The sequence below is a fragment of the Denticeps clupeoides genome, chromosome 20 (assembly GCF_900700375.1).
Source record: "Denticeps clupeoides chromosome 20, fDenClu1.1, whole genome shotgun sequence".
Lineage (NCBI taxonomy): Eukaryota > Metazoa > Chordata > Actinopteri > Clupeiformes > Denticipitidae > Denticeps > Denticeps clupeoides.
The window spans coordinates 8,878,673-8,895,371 of record NC_041726.1 but is presented as its reverse complement, the minus strand read 5'-3'; the positions used below and the strand labels follow the sequence as shown (position 1 = coordinate 8,895,371).

The 16,699-nt window shown below is 47.0% G+C and overlaps 1 protein-coding gene across 2 annotated transcripts in view; it reads left to right on the top strand.

The window, feature by feature from the left end:
• The window catches only part of rapgef5a (Rap guanine nucleotide exchange factor (GEF) 5a), a 31,163-nt gene extending 16,807 nt beyond the window's left edge, over positions 1-14,356 (top strand). For both annotated transcript variants that reach the window (XM_028964722.1, XM_028964721.1), the window contains exons 10-26: positions 3,476-3,603; positions 4,461-4,561; positions 6,600-6,678; positions 6,831-6,975; positions 8,154-8,245; positions 9,627-9,657; positions 9,833-9,911; positions 10,660-10,809; positions 10,903-11,000; positions 11,137-11,259; positions 11,466-11,644; positions 11,787-11,877; positions 11,973-12,023; positions 12,102-12,189; positions 12,282-12,346; positions 13,619-13,673; positions 13,763-14,356. In XM_028964722.1, coding sequence (XP_028820555.1) covers positions 3,476-3,603; positions 4,461-4,561; positions 6,600-6,678; positions 6,831-6,975; positions 8,154-8,245; positions 9,627-9,657; positions 9,833-9,911; positions 10,660-10,809; positions 10,903-11,000; positions 11,137-11,259; positions 11,466-11,644; positions 11,787-11,877; positions 11,973-12,023; positions 12,102-12,189; positions 12,282-12,346; positions 13,619-13,673; positions 13,763-13,881 — 1,674 coding nt within the window. In that variant the 3' untranslated portion in view covers positions 13,882-14,356. The remainder of the gene's footprint in view (positions 1-3,475; positions 3,604-4,460; positions 4,562-6,599; positions 6,679-6,830; positions 6,976-8,153; positions 8,246-9,626; positions 9,658-9,832; positions 9,912-10,659; positions 10,810-10,902; positions 11,001-11,136; positions 11,260-11,465; positions 11,645-11,786; positions 11,878-11,972; positions 12,024-12,101; positions 12,190-12,281; positions 12,347-13,618; positions 13,674-13,762) is intronic.
• The last annotated feature ends 2,343 nt before the right edge of the window (positions 14,357-16,699 follow it).

Here is a 16,699-nt window from a genome sequence, read left to right as displayed (position 1 = left end):
CGGGGGTTACTGTTGAACGCACACACACACAAAATTGCAGTAAAGTGCTCAGGAACACAGGAAGGGAACACCAAGTGCTTCCTGTTAGCTTTTCATGAAGCCCCCGTCCTTTCCTGTCCCCCCTGCATAGGTCTGGCATTGAGCGTGAGAACGCAGACAGGCCGCTGTGTCCCTTGGTGAGACACTCCTACTAATGGGCAAGCATTAATAAATTTGTCAAGAAAACAGGACTAGAGGAGTCATTCAGGACTAATTTATTTACCTGAATGACTCCTCTAGTCCAAATTTATTAATGCTTGTCCATTAGTAGACGTGGGGTGAAGAACGGGCAGGAAAGAGGAAAGAGGGAGGATTGGGTAATGTCCTGCTGGCCGCGTGGAGTGGAGAACAGGAAAAGATGGAAGGAAGGAAAGGAAAGAGTTTTTGTGGTTGAGCAGAAGATTCCAGAAACATGACCGGTGCTTCCCAGTTTTGGACACCTGGGTCGGTGTCATCCAACAAGAACCGGTCTTCTGCCAAAATCTTAAAAAAAAAACAAAAAAAACGAAGTGGAAGTCACTGTGAAGCACAACACACAGTGACACCACAAAATGTGTCCCCCTGTATTTAACCCTCAACCTTAGTGAGCATTGGGCAAGATTCGCTCATTGGCACCTCAGTGGGTCCGCTTCCTTACCCGCTAGGCCACCACTGCCCCACTGCCTGCTGGCCTTCTGGACCATGTGCTCGCCATGCACTTCTGATGCCCTGGGTCAAAAGGTTGAAAACAAATTTCCCACATTTCGGAATTTAAAATGATGCGGACTGACCCTGCAAAGAATATATATATTTTTTTTTTAATGAAGGTATGTGGAGGTATATGAAGGTGTGTAGAGATATGTGAAGGTGTGTGGAGGTCTATGGAAGTGTGTGGCAATGTAAAGATTCTTTTTTTTTTTTTTTTATTGAAGGTATGTGGAGGTATATGAAGGTGTGTAGAGATATGTGAAGGTGTGTGGAGGTCTATGGAAGTGTGTGGAGAGGTATATGAAGCTGTGTAAAGATATATGAATGTGTATGGAGGTCTATGGAAGTGTGTGGCAATGTAAAGATTTTTTTTTTTTTTTTTCCTGTTTCTTTTTTCTTAAATGCTGCCCATTGAAGTACATTTTTACTTCATTCACTTTTTGTTTGATTTGGCTGGTAGAGTCTGTTAGGTGAGCCACTGTGTGTGTGTGTGTGTGTGTGTGTGTGTGTGTGTGTGTTAAGGGAGTTCAGGATAATCACACAGCCAGGCCAGAATTATAGGGTGGACACCGGTGCAACCGGCGCGGTGCTCAACCCCCCACCCCATTCTGCCACAGCACTTCCTGTTGCTGTCCGCCCGTCAGTGGTGCGATAACCAGGCCAAAGATGTCAGTTCCCAGCAAACACGGTGACTTCCTTCCCTCCTTCTGTCTTTCAGCGCTGTGCTGTAACAGACCACAAAGTCCCAGGTTCAAACCCCACTTACTACCATTGTGACACTTAACCCTGAGTGTCTCCGGGGGGGACTGTCCCTGTAACTACTGATTTTGCAACGCTCTGTATAAGGGTGTGTAGTCCTTGATTCCTGATCTTAGACACTGTTACTGGTCCAGCATGGTAAGACCTGACGACCATCACACGTCTGGTGCCAGGAATGGATTTTTGATCCGGCACCCTTGAACTCCGTCAGTTTTGTTCTCACATGCGGGGTTTAAAACCCGGGCCCTTTAAGCGCTGCACGGCGCGGCACTCTGTGTTCCAGTCTGGGCTCATCACCTCTTAAAATTCCATCATGTCCCTTTATGGAGTTTGAGGTGGATTGAAAGCGGGGACGTCCGGAATGTAAAAATTCTGTCCAGGTCCTCTTAGGGAGCATGGTTTGGACACGCTGTCACCAGTAAGAACCCTGCTGTACCCCCCCCCCCCCCCCTCCGGAATTCTCCCATCTTCAGGCTTCCTGGACTGTTTTCCCGAGGCCCATTCTAACAGACTCGTGACAGGAATGTGTTATGTAACACATACAAACCCTCCCATCGTTCCACTAAGTCCATGTTCACATCATTTCGTCTGTGTGTGTAGGGGGTGGCACTGTAATTACAGCTGTGTTGGGACTGGCCTGTTCAGCTCCCTAGGGTGGCACGGAGTTGTTTTTGGAAATGAACGAGAGGAACGCGGTCTCTACAGATAAACACGCCGCTTATCAGATTTTTTTTTTTTTTATTTCTCCCAGCCTGGGCCATTTTTTTTTGCCGTGTTTGTATAAAGTTGCATAACTGCAATGGCGGTGGGAGTGGACGCGGGAACGGAATTGGCGGTCAGAGTTTTGGGTGGGAACGCTTCGTTTCTGTCTCCGGCCGTATCTGTTTGAGGAATGTCGAGGGGAATGGCGGCCAACGACCCCCGTGGCGGTTCTCCCCCCTGGAGAGGGTCAAGTGTTGTTACGTCAGACTTGACCCCTGGTGACCCTAAACCCTTCACCTAGTCAGAGTGAGTTCACATGTGCCCGGTCCCCATGTCCATTTCCCAGCAGCCCTTGCTCCAAGGTTGCATAACAGAAAGTCACCTTTTCAATATCCATATGTCATCTGACCGTGTGTGTGTGTGTGTGTGTGTGTGTGTGTGTACAGCTGTGTTTAGTTTGGCTTCACTTTAATATGAGGATGTTCTGTTTGGTGTTGTTAGCAGTGTCATGTGACGTTCTGTTCTGTTCTGTCCATCTGAGGTTCAGGGTCACGACCTTTATCACATATTACACATGCTTAGCCAATCACGTTGTAGCCCGGGGCCCAGTACGCCACGCGGCAAAACAGGCAATCACATGTCTCCGGCGCCCAGCCAGGCCAGATGCAGCACACCTGGGCTGCCATCTCCGGTGACATCACAGCGCCTCACCAGGATCAGGTGGTGATTTTAGCCGCTGACTCACTGTGGCGTGTGTGACTCAGGTGCCTTGCACGCGACGCACTAACTACTACCGCACGCCACAAGCGAAAGTTCCGTAATGGAGGCCGAGCACAGGGTCCGAGTGGAGTTTTATCAGCAGGAAGTTATGGCTTCTGCACATCTGCATCCTCAGGTGTGTGTTGCTTTCATCGCCACATCAAAAGTTCCCCTCTGCGGCGTGTCGAAATCCGAAATCCGGTTAGCGCGCAGCAGCCAGGCCATCTGGAATTATTCTGTTCTAACGAAAGGAAGGACTTCCAATGAAACCTAATTATGCAGAAGCAGCATTGGGACTGATTCTGTCACAACTATTTCCTGTTCCTGTCTGTCAGTGTTGTATTTGAGAGGCTGGTGATTGATGAGGGAACAAATGGTGCTGTTTTGGGTGCTGGTCGGTCTGGGTGCTGTGTCTGGGTGGGGTGTGGGTGCTGTCTATTAATATCCAGTTGTAGGTGTCACCTGTGTCTTTTTGTTTATTTAAAGCATCTGTTGACAATCACATTGATGATCGTACTGTATCTCTCAGGGAGAGGGCGTGGTCCGGGTCTGCCTGAAGGAGCGGGGTCAGGACGTGTTGGTTCTCCAGAGGGTGTCGTCGGAACGCCCGTTGGCACCGGCAGCGGGAGGCGTGAAGGAGGAGGAGAGCGACAGGAGGTGAGACGTGGCCGTCGTCTTAATCACCCCCTTTCCTCGCCCCCTCAATCATTTCTCCTCAATCAGTCTGCCCTGCAATCACTGTCCACACACACACACACACACACACACACACACACAGCCTGCAGTACACACAGGAGGAATGAGTGTGCATTCTTCTGTGACGTGTGTGTTTGTGTGAGAGTAATTATGTGTGTGTGTGTGAGTGTGATTAGTGTGTACTTTTCCCTGGCTTCTTAAGTAGAACGAGAGCCATAGGGCTGAAAAGCGAGAGAATATGGTTGCGGTGTGTGTGTGTGTGTGTGTGTGTGTGTGTGGCTGGTCTGGCCGCAGGGAATGCAACTGTGCGTGTGTGTTTTTGGGTGTTCATGTTTTAGCTTGCCGGAAGGACAGTGCAGTTCTGTGTGTGTGTGTGTGTGTGTGTGTGTGTGTGTGGTACGGGGAGTGTCTTGAGCAGCGAGGCAGGCAGAGCCGAGTGTCGGCCGCCAGTGAGAGCTCCGTCAGTCAGTGGGGTGGAGCTGCTGCTGCTGCTGCTCCAGCTCGGAGCACCGGGCCTGGCGTCTCCGCGGAGGCACCAGGATGGGCAGCGCGCGTCAGCACCTGCTGGAGAAGCGCGCCACCCTGGTGGAGGAGGAAGACGATGACGACGGTGAAGAAGACACTGACTCGGAGGGCGGCAGCAGCAGCAGCAGCAGCAGCAGGAACTATGTTCAGGAGCCGGGCGGTTGTACCTTCGACGTTCCGTACTTCCGCTACATCGATGAAGAGGAGGGCGATGAGGAGCAGGAGAGGGGCGGGAGGGGAGGCCACGCCCGCTCGGCCGAGGAAGACTACTCGTCCTCTTCTCTGTCCGACAGGTACGTGGTGGTGTCCGGCACGCCGCAGAAGATCCTGGAGCACCTGCTGAGTGACATGCGGCTGGACGAGCAGCAGGGGGCGACGGAGAGCCGGGAGACAGGTGGGGAACGGACACACGCACACACACCATAACACGGTGAAGTGCTCTGCGACTCCACTTCCGTTCCAGACTGACGGTCCTGCTCGACGCTCGAGTTTTTGTGTAATTAAGCTGAAGCCGCAGGTGATTGTTTGACGATCAGCAATAATGTACCGTTTTTTTTTTTTTTTCTTAATTTATGGCCGCTGGTTGTGTAGCAGCCTCTGCGTTGTCGGGCTTATACCGAAAAACACGCAGGAATGCGTCAGCAAGCCGGGACAGTGCAGCTTCCAGGAATGTGGCCTGTGCATCAGCTGGGTCGTCCTGCACGCAATCGAAGGTGTGAGTGTGAGCAGCCGGTGAGGAAGATCTCCAGCTTTCCTCGCTGCTCCTCACGGCGACCACCTGTGGCCGTGGGTGTGACTGGAACACCTGAACTGGATAATGAAAACTTTTGTCCCTATAGTGCATCCCAGTGGGCGTGTATGAACTTCACTGCAGAAAACTAAGCCGTGTGCATGTTTGTTTCTACCTCTTTGTGTGTGTGTGTGTGTGTGTGTGTGTGTGTTCTCCCACTTCTTCTCGCTCTGGGCCGCACATCCTGATGTGCCTCTAATTACCGGTTGACCTGCGGCTCGGCAGCCTCTTCCCCCCTAATGACTTCGGTCCTCCTCCCTCGTGTAATCTCACTCCCCCTGGCCAATCAGAGAGCAGCTCAAAAAGTGTGGCGTGTGTGTGTGTGTGTGTGTGTGTGTGTGTGTGTTTGTTTAAAAATAGATGTGTGGGTGTGGAGGCCAGCATATAAAAAAGAATATAAGACTGTACCCATCTATTGTCTGCTTAAATGTCAGTGTGGGTGGGATGGGGTCGGGGGAGTTAGATGGAGTGAAATGTCATGTGGTTGGGTGAAGGTCAGAGGTCACGTTGATTGTTCATTGAATCATTGGATGCTAAAAAGCAATGTTTAATAAATCTCTTTAAATACTAATTTATATTACTGATTTATAAGTCAGTCAGTGTTTGGGGTCAGAGGTCATTTCATTTGATGTCCAGTTGTTTCATGCAGTGGTCAGATTACACTATTTTATAAGAATTTCTGTAGTGTTTCTGGACTCTTGACACGTTTTCAGAAGCGTTTGTCTCTACATTTTCAAGTTAACTCTGAAATGAGTATCGGTCTGAAGGTCTGAACATTTGGTGGCGCTCCAGGCAGGCATTAAATGTAAACGTGATTGTGAAAGGTTCTGCCTGGGCGGGGTCTCGGGTGAAAAAGATGGAGGCTGACGCCCGTTACTAGAGAGAGGAGTGAAGGAGATTGAAGCTATGAAGCTGAGGTTCATGGCTGCATTATTGATGGTTGGCGCTCCATAATTCATCTGCGTGTCTGCTTATTTTTTTTCATTCCTTGGCTCTTAGATGCTTCTGCCTCATGACTGTCCTGATTTATTTCCAGAAAGTGGCACAATTACTGTGGCAGAACAGTTAATGCTACATTAGTACAGATAGTACAGTCCGGGTACAACGTCTGCATGGTAGGAATTCTAGTAACGTACAGCATTTACCAGACGGCCTTATCCTTACTGCCCCGCCCCCCCCTCACAGACACGATGGTAGTAAGTGGTGTTTGAACCTGGGTCTTTGTGATTTTCCCGCTAGGCTACTAACATCCTTAGTAACCATACATACTTGTCAGTGGTAGGTTATTCTGGTTTGCACCGTACTTTTAGAACAGCGTAGAACTGGTCATGGCACCCACAGAATGTTTTAGAACATTGAGGTATAGTATGGTAGTGTAGAATAGTTCATGGTTATTTTTGTTAGCGGTAAAATATGGAAAGTACGGGACCTTTAGTTTAGGGGTAGGAGCCACAAAGTCCCGGGTTCAACAATCATGTCCCTGAGCAAGACACTTAAGCCTGAGTGTCTCCAGAGGGACTGTCCCTGTAACTACTGATTGTAAGTCACTATGGATAAAGGGCGTTGGCTAAATGTCACAAATGATGTATTACAGTAGATTTTTGGTCGTCTGGTTATTTCAGTATTAACCCTCCTGTTTCAGAAATGCTTCTGGATGACTTCCTGTTGACGTACCTCGTGTTCATGTCCACGAACGACCTGTGCCAGGCCCTACTAGGCCAATATCCTTTCTCTGATTGGGTGGAGGGGGGCGTTCTGATATTTGTGGGATTTATTTCAAACTCTGATTTGATTGGCGGTTGGGAAAGTGCGTCTTAATGCTTATGGTTAGGAACAGAGTTCACCCCTGGTCATTCCTTAACCCCCAACCCACCTACTGCAACAAGCACTGCAAAGGGAAGGAGGAGGGGAAGGAGGCCCTCTACAGGAAGCGCAAGGTTCTGCACCTGGTGTCGCAGTGGAGTGTGCTTTACAAGGACTTCCTGCGTGAGGAGGAGCATGTCAAGCTCTTCATGAAGGTGAGAGAGGGTTGAGGGTTGACATTCTTGTAACTTTTGTTGTGGGTTAAGCGACTGTGTTGTCGCAAGCAGGAAGTGGCTGCCGTTCCTGTAGTCTTTGTGCAGCACATGCCAACCATCACGTGTTGATATAATTTTACAAAACAATTTATACAAAATTCTACATTTGATCCCCGCTGTGATAAATGTGGGAGTTGAGCAGGCGTCCCTTATCCACATGTCCTGAAAAAGTGAAAGTGAAGTAATAGTCATTGCACAGCAAACGGTGACACAACAATGTCCTCTGCTTTTAACCATCACCCTTGGTGAGCAGCGGGCAGCCATGACAGGCACCCGGGGAGCAGTGTGTGGGGACGGTGCTTTGCTCAGTGGCACCTTGGCGGTTCGGGATTCAAACCCGCAACTTTCTGATTGCGAGTACGTTTTTCTTACCCACTAGGTCACCACTGCCCCACTGGTCATGTCCTAACATGGAAAGATATCAGAGGGACATTTTTCAAATTTAGTCTCTAATTTTTAAATGCACTAATTGCACCAGGAGTATTTTCAAGCATTCAGGTTAAAAGCCCGGTTTCTATGTTCACTATGTTCTAATGCAATAAAAACATTAATTTTGACGTCATTAGAATGCTTAGTGAGTTCGTGTTTATTTATTTTTAATATGTTGGTGCTATTGATTTTGTGTGGTTTAGAACAGGTTGCTGGACGGTGTTTAGAACAGGGACACTTGCTACCACTGTGTCCCTGAGCAAGACACTTAACCCTGAGTGTCTCCAGGGGGACGGGATTCTCTGGTCCATTGCCTGTCACCGTGTCTTTTACTGCAGAAGTCTGCTGATTGGCTGGAACACGAGGGGACGATAGGCGAGGTGTCAGGGCTTAAAGGGTTTAATCGTTTTTGTGCCGTGGGCCACACTTTCATTTATTCTGCCAGATGAAACGTTTAACGTACCACTGTAGAACCGCTGCGCTCTGTTCAGGCCTGCAGCTACCATGGCAACCAGAGTTCCCACTGTGGATTATCACAGAGCTACTGTTCCAGGTGATGGTTACCCTGGTAACCATCATAATGTGGGCGATGGCCAATGTTTTTGAATGGGAGGAGCTGTTCAAATAGGAGTCACTATGACGACAGCAGTAATCATATGTGTGTGTGTGTGTGTGTTTGTGTGTCCCAGACTCTGTACCGCTACGTTCTAGAGGATGTGTATGAATATCCGACCTTGGAGAAGGACCTGAAGGAATTCCAGAAACTTCTGCGCCGTCGACAGTGAGTGTGCACATCTAACACACACACACACACACACACACACACACACACACACAACTGTCTATTTATGGCCACATACTGTAATTGCAGCACTGATTTGACTGCACTGTAACCATGCATACGAAATCCCAGCAAAACAGGAAGTGCTCTTGCAGCGACAGTGTGCAGCAAACAGAGGCGGCCATTATCCTAGATTGATGAATGGACTGATAAATTGCGGCGCCGCCGGGTGTTCAGTTCAGACAGTGACACTTTTGTGACCCCTGATTTGCCAACCCTGCTCGATGTGGCCAGAGCTGTCAGGGACAGTGTCTGCACAGGTGCAAATTTCGGGTCATTACAGATGAGGTCGGCGCGTCCTCGCCAGTCACATGACCAGAGCTGAGGCCTGGCAGCATATGGCGCCTGAACTCCGGGCAGATGGGTGATGTGTGTGGGCGGTGCTGATTGGACGAGAGGACACGAGCCTGAGAGACTAATGACCATCTGAAGCAGAATGTGTCTTCAGAATGCCCTCGAGTTAATCAGACTGTTGTCATGACGACAGTTAAGGCGTGTACACTAGAGTTGTGGAAACTGCATTGAGATGTAAAAGAGTCTGATTATGATCCATCGCCGCAAAATAAAGCATTTTCAGATGCTTAATTTTGATCTGATTTGAAATACATGATATTCAGTGGCAGAATACTGAACACTATCTCCTCATACTCCAAAAAATTTATTTAATGTTGAGATTTAGTTAATACTACAGATGGGAATTCAATTTAATGTACACAATGACTTTATATTTTAAGTGTATTAAAAACAAAACTAAACATACATCTTACAACCTCATTCAAAAAAAGACTTTCACATCTTTCAGATTCGAGGAAAGTTTTGTATTGTTTTTTGTATTGATTGTATACAGTGATTGAAAAAGTGAAGACGTGAAAGTGAAGTGATTGTCATTGTTAAACACTGCAGCACAGCACACAGTGAAATGTAGTCTCTGCATTTACCCATCACCCTTGGTGAGCAGTGTGCTGCCGTGAAAGGCGCCCGGGGGGCAGTGTGTGGGGACGGTACCTTGGTCAAGGGGACCTCAGTGGCACCTTTTGATTACAGGTCCGCTACCTTAACTGCCATTGCCCGTCACATGATGGATGAATTTGGCGTTTGCGCAGTTGGTCTTGTGGGTTTGTGGGGAGAAGTTAGGACGATGTGTGAGTGGGGCCATTATAATCCCCATCGGGACGCCCTGTCCATCCCCGCGGACTTCCTGTGTCTGTGGTGAGAGCAGTGGCCTTGCGAGTCCAACGCTGTCTCAGACACACACAGGCCAGCTGTTTATTACATGCTGCATTGTTCAGATTTTAATCTTCTCCCTCATCTCCTCTTTCAGCACCGTAGATGATTACACTCCACACCAAAAGGTGAGGGATAATGAAAACCCACACTGTGTGTGTGTGTGTGTGTGTGTGTGTGTGTGTAGATGGGATTGTGGGTTTTGTATCACTTTTTGATGAAATGAGAGATGGACAGATGTGTCCTTTTTTCCTGTTCAGGAAGGGGCGGGGTTTAACAGACTGTGTTTGTTCCTCTGCACAGAACAAGGCTCTGTTCCAGCAACTGAGTCTGAAGGAGAGCTGCATGCCACTGCGGGGGACGCCGAGTGAAAGCAAGGAAGGTGGGACACACTCAAAATATTCACACTTCAATACAAACCATTATGGACGATGTCTGGCGTCCTCTGCACACTGTCATTAACAACCAGAGGAGCCTGACTGGACACTGGAACCACAGACGCAAAAACTCCCACAAGCCATCGAAATGGATGACCCACTACCATTGAGTCCCTGAGCAAGACACTTAACCCTGAGTGTCTCCAGGGGGACTGTCACTACTGATTGTAAGACGCTTTGGATAAGGGCGCCGTTATTTAGTGTGTCTGTGGGATCGTTGCTATTTTTATACTTAAATATAAAATATATTTCTTGTATTGTGGTGTAAAATACCACACTCTGGACTTTGAATCCAGTCATCAGGGATCAAATCTCGGTGGAACCGAACTTACCGTGACCAGACAAAGTGAACTTCGTATAAGGAAGTGGACCGTAAGGGTTGCGGGTTCAAATCCAGACCTGTCAGGGTGCCACTGAGGTCCCCTTGACCTAAGCACCGTCCCCGCACGCTGCTCCCCGGGCGCCTTTCATGGCTGCCCACTGCTTACTGAGGGTGATGGTTAAATACAGACGACACATTTCGTTGTGTCACCATGTGCTGCAGTGACAATCACAATAACAATTTTGCTATTAATATCTTTATATATTGTACCGCTGAATTTCCTGGAGGAACCTTCCTGATGGATTAATACAATTCTACCAACGTACCAAGTAGTTATAATGCTGTGTCGTGTGTGTGATTGTGTGATCCAGTACTCTGCCGTGTGTACATCAGTCCCGACTCGTACGTGAGTGTCAACACTCGGCCGTCAGTCGTGGCTCAGGAGCTGCTGCGCCTCACTGCAAACAGGATGGAGAGGGCGGAAGAGGACATGATGCTGGTGCTGCAGACGTACAGTGGAGGTAAAAACACACACACACACACACACACACACACACACACACCTGAAATTACCTGCTGACGTCTTCATGGCTTCTCTCTCTGCGTCCCTGCAGAGAAGCGGGTTCTCCAGCCTCACGAGGGCGTGTACACAGACTCACTGACGCTCCCCGGCAGGCTGATGGTGTGTCAGAGGGACCTGTGTGAGATTATGGTATGACCTCCGACCTCCCCGCGTCCCTGGTGAACACACGCATTCCAGTTTCACGCAGCTCCCCCTCTTTAGCTCCAGTACACGATCGCACGACCTCTGAACTTTACAAGCTCACCGCCCCTCTCTCCCCGCACAGCCGCCCTTGACCGAGTGTCCTGAGCTCAGCCAGAGACCCATTCGCCTGCTGGGCATGAACACCTGGGACGTGGCGGTGGCCCTCACCAACCTGGACTGGGGCCTGTTCAACTCAGTCCACGAGGTAGAGATCCCCTGACAGAACGTAGCAGCTAACACACCCTCCACAAAGTCCCAGGTTCAAACCCCGATTACTACCACGTTGTCCCTGAGCAAGACATTTAACTCTGAGTGTCTCCAGGGGGACTGTCCCTGTCACTACTGATTGTAAGGCGCTCTGGATAAGGGCGTCTATTAAATGCTGTATTTCCCGGTTGTCCCGCCCTGCAGCAGGAGCTGGTTCACTATACGCTGAGTCGGCAGGCCAGCAGCCGCCACACGGTGGCGCTGGAGGTGCTTCTGCAGCGCTGCAACGAGGTGCAGCAGTGGGTGATGTCCGAGGTCCTGTTGTGTCCCTCCCTCAGCAAGCGTGTCCAGCTTCTGAAGAAGTTCGTCAAGATCGCAGCGCAGTAAGAGAACAGGAGTGACACCCCTAAACTCCGCTGGATTACATCAAATGACATTTAGTTTGCTTATAATCCCACTAGCGGGCAAATCTGGGTTGTTGGTGCGAGAACTTCTGACCGCTGTCCTTGTTTCTCACGAACGCAGCTGCAAGGCTCAACGCAACCTCAACTCCACGTTCGCCATCATCATGGGGCTGAACACTGCGGCAGTCAGCCGCCTCAACCAGACGTGGGAGGTAAGGGTGTGTGTGTGTGTGTGTGTGTGTTTGGAGAATTGTGTAGAAGTTCACGTTTTTTTCTTCTTTCTTTTTCTTTTTGTCCTCTTTCACAGAAGGTTCCGGGGAAATTTAAGAAGCTTTTCTCTGAGCTGGAGCTGCTGACGGTGGGCTTCCCTATCTCCAATTTGTCATGTGACCGAGGTTAGCCCCGTTCTGACCTTTTGACCTCTGGATTTTTGCAGGACCCCTCCCTGAACCACAAGGCCTACCGGGACACCTTCCGGAAGATGAAGTCGCCCAAAATCCCCTTCATGCCGCTCCTGCTGAAGGGTACGTCAGGGTGGGGTTCAGTGCAGTTGAGGTTCATGGGATAAAATGACTATGTTGATGACTATGACGGATGTAATAAAATTTCACTCCAGACATCACCTTCATACACGAGGGGAACAAGACGTTTCACGATAACCTCGTCAATTTTGAGAAACTGGTGAGCCTTTTGCTTCTATCAATCCATATATGATGTGTGTGTGTGTGTGTGTGTGTGTGTGTATATATATATATATATTAGAGGTGGGCATAGATTAATTTTCTTAATCTCAATTAATATCACTGTAATCTTGGAATTAATCTAGATTCATCTAGATTAATGTAGATTAATCTGGCCGTTAAAATGGCTCATTTGAATTCTGACGAAGGCATTCAGAATACGTGTGCTACCCAAATAATGACTAAAAGTAAGTCTTTGAGAACGGGTTTCTCAAGCCAGGTGGCGCATTAGACCAGGGGCTCATCTCCTGTTTCCAAAATGCATCACAAACTGCTTGAGAAAGCAGTTCTACTATGATAATTGGTGATGAAAATAAATTATGTTCAATAAGATATACTTGTGTTTACCAACTGTTTATTCAGGTAAATAGCTGCATCCATGTTACCACGTCACGTTTGATGTGGTCATTTCACAGTTTGAAGACTCGTTCTCGCCCCCTACAGTGCAATTCGGCTAGGTATACATCCGCGCTAAAATATCAAGGTGAAAGTCATCATAGTGTAGCGGTTCTTCTTCTGCGTATTTAATTTCGTTTCTTGAACCACAAATGATGAGCTGACACCCAAGAGATTTTCTGTTCAAAGTGTATTCTGTACAAAAAGCAAGGTCGCGTCAGAACATCGCGTCAGAACATCGCGTCACACATCGCGTCTTTCTGCACCTCTCAGTATTAAAAGAACATAAAAAAAATATTCACAAAATAACACACATGCAAAATATTCCTAATATGTACATAAATTAAAATTAAAGAAATAACTTTTTGCACACAAACCCCATGCACCTCTCACAACTCACGCCATGTGTCCAAGAGAACTAAATCGGGTCTCCAAAACAAAACAAAATAAAAGTCTTTAGAAAATAAGACACAAGAAATATACTTATAAATCTAGTGTAACCATTTAACTCCGGCACAATAGCTTGCGTAGTATAGACCCAGCTCCCAATCCAACTTTGTGAATAGATTAATCGCCCGTTAAGAGTCTCACGTTAACACAGCACGTTAACGCCGATAACGGCCCACCACTAATATATATATATATATATATATATATATATATATATATATATATCTCATGCTGGTTAGATATCAAAATGTTTTCTATTTTGAAATCTTTTTTTTAATATAGTTTTTAAATATATTTTGCCAATGTTTTTTTGTGCCTAGAGATGATGGTGCTGCTTTGACTCTGAATTTATGCTTATGTTCCACAGCACATGATCGCAGACACGGTGCGCTTGATTCGTCACTGTCAGACTGACCAGTCAGGTACCGCGACTTCTATCTTCCCAGCTGCCCGCAGTATTAACCAGCCGGCGTTCTAATTTTTTTTTACCCAAAATTCCCTCTTCACCCAGGAAATGAGACCGTACAAAGTGTCAGCTCCGATGTCAAGGCCAGCGTCCAGTACCTGCACATAATCGACAACCAGCAGACTCTGTTCGAGCTCTCACACCGCCTGGAGCCCCGGGCGTAGAACCCGCGCCGAGGCTCCGCCCGTCAGGCTGTGTCCTCTGGACTGACCTCCACTGGTGGAAATGTGGAGTAACATACACACACACACACACACATATACACCCCTCACATACTGAAGCCACCGGTCAGTTGACCTGCACCGGCCCACACACACACACACACACACACACACAGTCAAACACACAAACGCTTTTTGTTCTGTTTTCTTTGTACAACAAAGTTGTGTGTTTTGGTGGGTTTTTTTTTTTATGAATCCTGCGCTCATTTCTATTGATATGATGTCTATTTATGTATTCGTTTTTAGTACATATGAACCGCCAGCAACGGACTGACGAGGCAAAGACACAGTTAATCTGTTCCTCAGATGTAATTACTGTAATTAACGAGACTGATGTATATTTGTACATGTGTTTGTTACAGAAACCTGCAGTATTAATATTATTATTATTATTATTATTATTATTGTTCTTTCTGAATTTCGTTTGTGTCTTTTGGCTGCGACCGGGCTGATCCTCTACAACCACACGGCTCGACGTCACGCTTCTTCTATTCCATCATTTCACCGCTTCAAGTGCTTAACAGGGTTTTAAGCAGCAGGCCTCGTGTGTGTTTTGTTCCGTTTGTAATATAAGGTGTAAAATTCTTTAAAGCTTTATTAATGTTCGCTCAGATTTTTTCTGTTATATATATATATATATATATATATACACACACACACAAACACACACAGTACAGGAAAAAAGTTTGGACACCTTCTCATTCAATGTGTTTTCTTTATTTTCATGACCATTTACATTGGTAGATTCTCACTGAAGGCATCAAAACTATGAATGAACACATGTGAAAACACATATGAAAACATGTTTTATATTCTAGTTTCTTTGCTCTGGTTACTGCTTTGCACACTCTTGGCATTCTCTCGATGTGCTTCAAGAGGTCGTCACCTGAAATGGTTCTCCAACAGTCTTGAAGGAGTTCCCAGAGGTGTTTAGCACTTGTTGGTCCAGCTCACCCCAAACCATCTCCACTGGGTTCAGGTCCAGTGACTGTGGAGGTCAGGTCTCCACTTTTTGTTAAGTACATAACTCCACGTGTGTTCATTCATAGTTTTGATGCCTTCAGTGAGAATCTACCAACGTAAATGGTCATGAAAATAACGAACACACACTGAATGAAAAGATGTGTCCAAACTTTTGGCCTGTACTGTGTGTGTGTGTGTGTGTGTGTGTATATGTGTATATATATATATATATAATGTATAAAAATACGTATGTTTTGTGCCAAACAGTGCAGTGGGATGTTGGTGCGATATGAAGACACGTTGGTGCGAGTGAGGCGTAGTCAGGCCCGCAGGAGTTGAAAGCTTTCGGTTTCTGCAGGAAATTATTTTACACCCCCCCCCCAGCGTTGTATATATTAAGGATATTTTTAAGTCTGAGATTTTATTGGGGGTTGACCGGAGAACTGAAATCTGATGCGTCGCAACGTTTGGTGATCGTAGCCTTTTTTTTTTTTTTTTTTTTTTTTTTTACATGCTGCTCGTGGAACAATGTGGCGTTTCAGAAAAGGGGTGAAAGTAGGGCCCTGTGCTTCGAACTGGCCGCAGAACGCTTTCGCTTCTAGTGAATAGACCCGGTGTTGGTGGAATGACGTGGAATGTGGCTCGGCCAAACAGGCTTTACCGGTTTAAAATATCGCGATATATCGCCCTGCCCCACTGATTACACGAACTGCAACACAAGCGGCGTTTTGAATAAGTAATATTCAACTCAGGAAAGGATTTTATTTTATTTTCCTTTTTTCTTTACCGAAAGCCATGTCCCGTTGCAATGTTTCACTGGTGAGAAGGGGAAAGGGAGCTGTTATCTGCTGTAGTCGTTTTTGCTCTTGGTCTCTGTGCAGCTTGTTCTCCTTGCTGTTGTTTATTTCCACTGGCGTGTAAAATGCTGGAGATGTCGTGTTTCACTTCCCTCTTCATTTCAACCGCGAGAAGCTTTTTTTATTTTTTTGTACTAAAAAATTAAATAAATAAAATAAATTATTTGCATGAGAAGGGGAGAGTTCCGGAGACCGGGAGATGCGGCGTCTGTTGTAAAGTGAAAGTAAAAAATGTAAATATGTGCGAGAAAAGCAAAGCAATACAGCTGTAGCCCCACCCACGTCCCATCCTCCTTAATAAGAGTCACACTTTTCTAAAGTTGCATTTTTACTCGGAAGTGTAAATGTACTGAGCTAATAAAATATCTTTATGGATCACCTACCACCCTTTTCTCCCCCGTATTTCATTTTGCACAAGGACTTACTTCGTGAGCGGTGTTTTGTGTGAGTGTATACATAATTTTGCACGATTCCCTGAGTGTGCAGATCACCAACATAATCAACGTTAAGTTAAGATCCGCCAAGGATCAGTGTCCCCACACACTGCTCACCAAGGGTGATGGTTAAAAGCAGAGGACACGTTTCGTTGTGTGCACCAAATGCACAGTGCGGATCAAATTGCAGCCCATCAAAATCCATTTATGCAATTAACTGCAACGCGCTAAATATTTCAAATTAAATGTCTGCATTCTCCCTGCATGTTACTGCAATCGGAATGCATTAAAATGTTATCAGAAGGTACACAAACTGGTTATTATTAGGTTTACAAAAAAGAGGTCAACCAAAACCAACTTGACACGCCGTTTTAGCTCTTAATAAATGCCTGAATGCTTTAACGCCGCGGAAGCGCGTCTGCTGTTCGTATTCCAGGCCGCTAGGTGGCGCCTGTGAGCGCCGCCCGGAGATATACTGGCGCCGCTCTTTCTGCGGGGGGGACCAGG